This window comes from Malania oleifera, chromosome 4 (assembly GCF_029873635.1).
Source record: "Malania oleifera isolate guangnan ecotype guangnan chromosome 4, ASM2987363v1, whole genome shotgun sequence".
NCBI classification, from domain to species: domain Eukaryota; kingdom Viridiplantae; phylum Streptophyta; class Magnoliopsida; order Santalales; family Ximeniaceae; genus Malania; species Malania oleifera.
This window is the reverse complement of record NC_080420.1, coordinates 60,389,960-60,396,041: the sequence shown is the minus strand read 5'-3', so window position 1 is coordinate 60,396,041 and position 6,082 is coordinate 60,389,960. Positions and strand designations below refer to the sequence as shown.

Sequence of the window (6,082 nt, the reverse complement as noted above, 5' to 3'; positions counted from 1 at the left end):
ATCTGGCCTTTCTGTTCCAACCGGGCTCTGATACCACTTTGTTAGGATCCTGTGAGCAACCAGAAAAATTGAGACACCAGAAATTTATGTGGTTTGGTTAAGATCGATCTATGTCCACAGAGCACACCACAATTCACTTAAAACTGCTGGGAAAGAAATACAATTCTTTCAGGCCTCTCTTCTCTCTTCCTCACACTCACTTCTTCCTCTCTTTTCTCTGTGTTTTCATCTCTCTACAGCTCCTCTATTTATAGGTAGTTTGGAATCAATTATAATAAATTACAATGAATTAGATTTGAGAAATTTCATTCATCAAAATTAAATGGCTTGAATAACATTTTTAGTTTGCATCTCATGCGTCTCCAGCTCAGCTCACACGTTTCCAGCTCAGCTTACACGTCTCCTGATTCCAGCACAACACAAATGAGTTTTCTTTAAATATCGTTGGAACATCCAGCGAGATTTGGGACGCATCAAAATGAGAAAAAAAGTTTTCACCAAACCGTTATTTAATATTTTATTAAATTAAGAAATTAAAAATGGAAAAAACTCGCTTTCATCCCGTCCGTTGTTGCCTAACGCGGTGCAAGAGATGTTTAGGTCAAATAGAAATCGAGTCCGAAGATGTATATGCGCACGCTGAAAAACGCAACTATTTCCATGGCTTAACTTAATATTTCAATTACATGGAAGTTTCGCCGCTTTTGCTTGTGTGAACGTTTGAGAAAACAGTGGTTGCAGCTTGCAGAGAGCTATGGCGTGCTGAAGGCTCGAAGAAACCGGAGCGAATCAACTCCAATACAGCCCCACAATTTTTCTCATTTCTTCGAACTGCCCCTCCACCCCTCTCTCTCTCTCTCGTCTACTCTGGTACGTCTCTCTCCCTCTCTCTCTCTCTCTCTCTCTGGTCATGTTTGGGGACAAAGATCTCTCGAATGGCTCTGCCCATGGAGGCCAGAACTCCCAAAGGAAGCTTTCTCCGCATCTTTCTGAGCAAAATTTGGAAAACCCAGATGAGAAAATTGAGTTTTCTTCCGAGAAAGGAATAGATTTTCTCAGAGAATCGGAGATGGGTTGTGACGGGTGCCCTCCAAAACCCTTGAAAATTGGGAATTCGGGTTCTCAGGAGCTGACTTTAAGCTACCTCTGTGATAATCCGAAGCTAGGTTTTCCTGATAAGGAGATTCCGGGAAAAGTTCTATTGAATTCCTTGGAGAAAGTGAACTACAAAGGAAAGGAAGTGGTTTCAGAGAACCCGAATAAAGAAGATCGGTGGGTAGAAAGGGATTTTCTGAATTTGAATGAGGTTAGGGGAGGTGGTGGCTCTTCAAAGCGAGAGATCGATGAAGAGATTGAGGGAGAGAATAGAGAGAAGAAGCCGAAGTTAGAGACTCTTAATCTCTCTCTAGCTTTGCCTGATGTTTCGCTCTCTCTAACCGCATCAAACGCCGTCCATAATGGGGATCCTCCGGATCGGTTGAAACCCAGTAGAAGCATACAGTCTTTGGCACCATCAAACAACAATACCCAAACCACTTGCTCTAATGATTTTACTGCTGCTTCTCTTTCTTATTCCTATTCACACCCCTTCTCGCACAACCCCAGTTGCTCCCTCACCCGCAATTCTACTGAGAATTACGAGTATTCTGTAGGCAGCCATAGAAGAGAGAATGACCAAATTTGGTATTGTGGTGAGGGGACGAATGGGTCAGTTCATAGTCGATTCAAACCAATCGGAGATGGGGTTTCACTATCCAATCATGGTGGTGCAGGTTATTTGATGCAGGGTAGTCGTATCCTAAATAAGGATTCATGTAATAGTCTTCACAGGACAAGCAGCTCTGATAACCATTCATTCTTTCCATCTGAATTGCCTGCGAGGCCGAGATTAGATACTCAGTCGGGTGACTCGAGAGGAAGAGCTCCTGAGCACATGAGGGCTTTGGAGAATTTAGATGGAGGGAGAGTCCGGAAGCTTTCTAGGCCAGAAAGAATTCTCCGAGAAATTGTGTCCGAGTCCATTCCTGTTATGGCTCAAATAGTTCAAGAGCTGCCTGATGAAACAGTTGATTTGACAAAGGAATACTTGAAGAATCTTATTGCAGCACCTGAGAAGAGAGAAGAATTAGTAGTTCTCCAAAGTCGGTTGGATAGAAGGTCTGATCTTACAGTTGAGACTCTCTCAAAGACGCACAATGATCAACTAGACATTTTGGTGGCAATAAAAACTGGGCTGTTGAACTTCATATCTGGCAAAAATCGACTTCCCACGGCAGAGCTGGTGGAGATTTTCTTGTTCATGAGATGTCGCAATGTGAATTGCAAGAGCTTATTGCCTGTTGATGATTGTGACTGCAAGATTTGCTCCTCAAATAAGGGATTTTGCAGGGAATGCATGTGCCCTGTGTGTTCAAAGTTTGATTGTGCCAACCATACCTGTAGTTGGGTTGGGTGTGACGTCTGTTCTCACTGGTGCCATGCTGCCTGTGGGATTCAAAAGAATCTCATCAAGCCGGGTCCTAGCTTGAAGGGGCCCTCAGGGTCTAGTGAGATGCAGTTTCATTGTATTGGATGCGGTCATGCTTCAGAAATGTTTGGATTTGTTAAGGATGTGTTTATATGCTGTGCAAAGGACTGGGGTCTAGAAACCCTGATAAAGGAGCTTGCCTGTGTTAGGAAAATTTTCATGGGAAGCGAAGATTTTAAAGGTAAGGAGATGCAGAATAAAGCTGAAGAGGTGCTCACCAAGCTTGAAAGTAAAACAATGTCTCCTTTGGATGCCTGCAATTCCATCACTCAGTTTTTCAACCGTAAGTCTCCTAACTTTCCCAGTTGTTTTTTGTGTTCATCTTAATTGTTACTGCTTCTTTTCAATTGAAATGCGTGAAGAAATTAATCCTGTTCCATTTGGTTGCTAGGGAATCACGTTTGTCCTTTTAGTGAGACTTTTTATTGAATTTGTAAGAGTTATGAACAGTACACACATTGGTTTGCAATGCATATGTTCAGGAAGAAAAGTGCTGACAATCAGAAATGTAGATGCATTCATATAGTCTTTTGGTTTCTGTGACTCTTAATTTTAATGTATATATTACCCATTGAATATTCCTATGTTATAAATGTTCTGTCTATCCAAGTATTATTATGAATCTCTTGCCATGTGGAGAATATCAGAAAGTTAACTCTCCTAGCATAGAAACTGAGATTCTAGGCTATTGTTGAATCAATATCTTTTATTAGAAGTTCCCTGATTTCTAGGGAAGAGTTGGAATGCCATAATCAATAACTTTGAATTCTTTTACTCTGAGACTGGTGAAAACATTTTTAGATCGACTTGTATTTTGGCGGAAAGCCTTCTCCTCTGCTTTGGTAAAAGTTTTGTAAAGTTATTTTGGTTGCATTAGTTCATTGTGTTTTTCTGTTTAGTTAAAATCTGATTTTCTAGGTGTTGGTGAAGTGTTTAGTGTTTGGTTTTACCCTCGAAGAAATATTGTAAATTTTCTTCATGTATTGTTGCTTCAGTTTTGTCTATCATGAATTTGGTATCTATGTAGTTGAATATTTGTATTGGATAATGTTGGTTTTTATATTGTGTGCAATGGTTGATACCCTATATGTAGTTACACAATTTATATTTTGTATTGGAGAACTTAGGTTCTTATGTTGCATGCAACCTTGGTTTTTTGTCTTTTATCTGCATCTGAAAATTTCACCGTTTTTAACTGTTTTGATTTTTTGCACTGGAAAACATAAGATGGATGCAATTCAAAATGGTGAAAGAACCAGAATTATTACTGCATTACTTTGCTAGTTTGAGCGACGGTTGGATCACTGAATGTTGCTTCCTGTAATTCAGTAACACGTTTAATATTGGAATGCGAATTAAAAAAAAATTGTTGTCAAACATGACAGTCAATTACAAAAAGATCTAGAGATGACCCTTGATGAGTTGGAGAAATTTGGTTCTTGACGATTAAGATTTTGTGTTATTTGACAGATTTGTTAGTTGGATGAAAACCTGAAATCTGTCTATAAATTCTCATGATAAATATATGGTAAGATTATGTTGTAAAAAGAGTATTTCCAAAAACTCCTAAATTGCAAAACCTTAGCATCCAGTGTGCTGCTGTTTTTATTTTAAGGTGCTTCTTAAGCTGTGTGATGATGTTTCATCGGCAAAACATGTTTCCAAAATGGCACAGGACCTCAACTTGATAGTGAGCCTGCTTCTTATGGGTGTTTCTATGATTGGACATTTGATGGCTTTTTCTTAGTCTTTACAACCTTTTCAAAGTTTTTGTTTGGAAGCCTTGCTTTTCCCTTTCCTTCTTCTTTTGTAAATAGTTTGGTTTGCTTGTGTGTTACATAGCATTTGAAGGTCCAAGTCCGTTGTATGAAATGGGGCCATTAGAGCAGTAAGGATTAATAATAGGCCTCCACTAATAGATGTACATTTGTATTTCAAGATTTCATAAAATTTAGAAAGCTTTGACTGTCTGTGACCAGCGACAATATTTACCATTTGGTTGGATGGTTCCAATGGTAGGTTTAAATGGTGCTTCTGTGTGCCATTATAGCAGTAAGGATTAATAATAGGCCTCCACTAATAGATGTACATTTGTATTTTATGATTTCATAAAATTTAGAAAGCTTCGATTTTCTGTGACCAGTGACAATGTTTATAATTTCATTGGATGGTTCCAATGGTAGGTTTAAATGGTGCTTCTGTGTGCAGATGCTTGTATCTGATGCAAAACAAATTATTTCCACTTCTGTGGGATGTGAAAATGCTGAGAGTTTGTGAAGTTTTGCCTTAACTTTTCAGAAAATTGTTTTTTTTTCCCCCTTACTGTTTTTTAGCTTGGGCATACCATGATGGTGTGGACTATAATTTTTATGAACAGTGTTTTCCATACCCATCTTGAATGCTATGTTAGCTGATTACAAGGTTTATGCCTTTTGCAGTATTCTTTTGTTTTGTGTATTATTGAACTGTTTATCTTTACCATTATATATCATATATTTATTAACTTTGTGGTTTGTCTAATTTTCATACATGTTTCTACAAATAGGAATAGATGACATGTCAGATTTCGGTGCTTCCAGTCTATCCTCGAAGGATCTGGTAGCATCTCAAGCTATCCTTAGGAAAGACGCAGCCCCTCTGGCGCCATCCACTGTTCTCCCTCCAAAATACGCCACTTACAACATAAGTGCTTCAAGTGTGCACAATGATTTGCTGCCTCATGATCTCCATCAAAATGATCTCAAAACTTCCCTTTTGAGCAACCGAACAACAGAAGAAGAATTTCTATTGGGGAAATTAAAGAAAGATGGGTTTGACAGTCTGGAAAGCATTGTGCAGATTAAGGAATTGGAGGCCAGAATGTTCCAAACTCGAGCAGATGAGGCACGACGTGAGGCGGAAGGTTACAGGCGGATTGTTCGGGCAAGGAGTGAGAAGTTGGAAGAAGAGTATACGGACAAGCTTGCCAAATTGTGTTTGCAGGAGACGGAAGACAGACGGAGGAAGAAACTAGAGGAGCTGCAAAATTTGGAAAATTCACGCTCTGATTACTATCATATGAAGTTGAGAATGCAAGCTGAGATTACTGGCTTGTTGGAGAGAATGGAAGCCACAAAGCAGCAATGGGTATAACTTGCCTCTCTTTTTTTCCCTCCTTTTGTAAGGACTGGTGATAATAGTTTCTAATTTATTAATGTCCATTTTCGGATTCTTGTTTTCTTCAATTGCAAGATGACTAGCTGTTTCTGTAACCCAGTTGTAAGATATATGGCATTTCATTTTTCATTCTGGAGCTTTATACTTAACAATTTTTTTTTTTAATGTATACTTTACTTTTGTATATTGTGTAAAGCAAGAAGTTAATGGGAGAGAGTAGAAACCCTTGATGATCACAGAATGAACGAAGAGAAATGGAAACAAAGATGGCAGGGGTGTTTTTGCCCAGATGGTTCTTCTCTCCGCAGGTTCCAGTGCTTTTTAGCTCCAATATTTTTGAATTTATCTCTATTGAAAAAGGAACTGCAAAGAAAGATTTATAAAAAAGAATAATAAAGA

The 6,082-nt window shown here is 38.8% G+C and overlaps 1 protein-coding gene across 1 annotated transcript; it reads left to right on the top strand.

Moving 5' to 3' along the window:
* Positions 1-567: 567 nt before the first annotated feature.
* LOC131153112 (protein OBERON 3) lies at positions 568-5,812 on the top strand. Its single transcript, XM_058105169.1, has 2 exons — positions 568-2,810; positions 5,073-5,812. Exons 1-2 carry the CDS (start codon positions 911-913, stop codon positions 5,657-5,659), a joined length of 2,487 nt encoding a protein of 828 aa, XP_057961152.1. The 5' UTR covers positions 568-910; the 3' UTR covers positions 5,660-5,812.
* Positions 5,813-6,082: the final 270 nt, after the last annotated feature.

Excerpts from the sequence above, each read along its gene's own strand:
- LOC131153112 (XM_058105169.1), top strand. The coding sequence starts at position 911 with ATGTTTGGGGACAAAGATCTCTCGAATGGCTCTGCCCATGGAGGCCAG. Across the intron at positions 2,811-5,072 it reads CATCACTCAGTTTTTCAACC|GAATAGATGACATGTCAGAT; the intron begins GTAAGTCTCCTA and ends TTCTACAAATAG.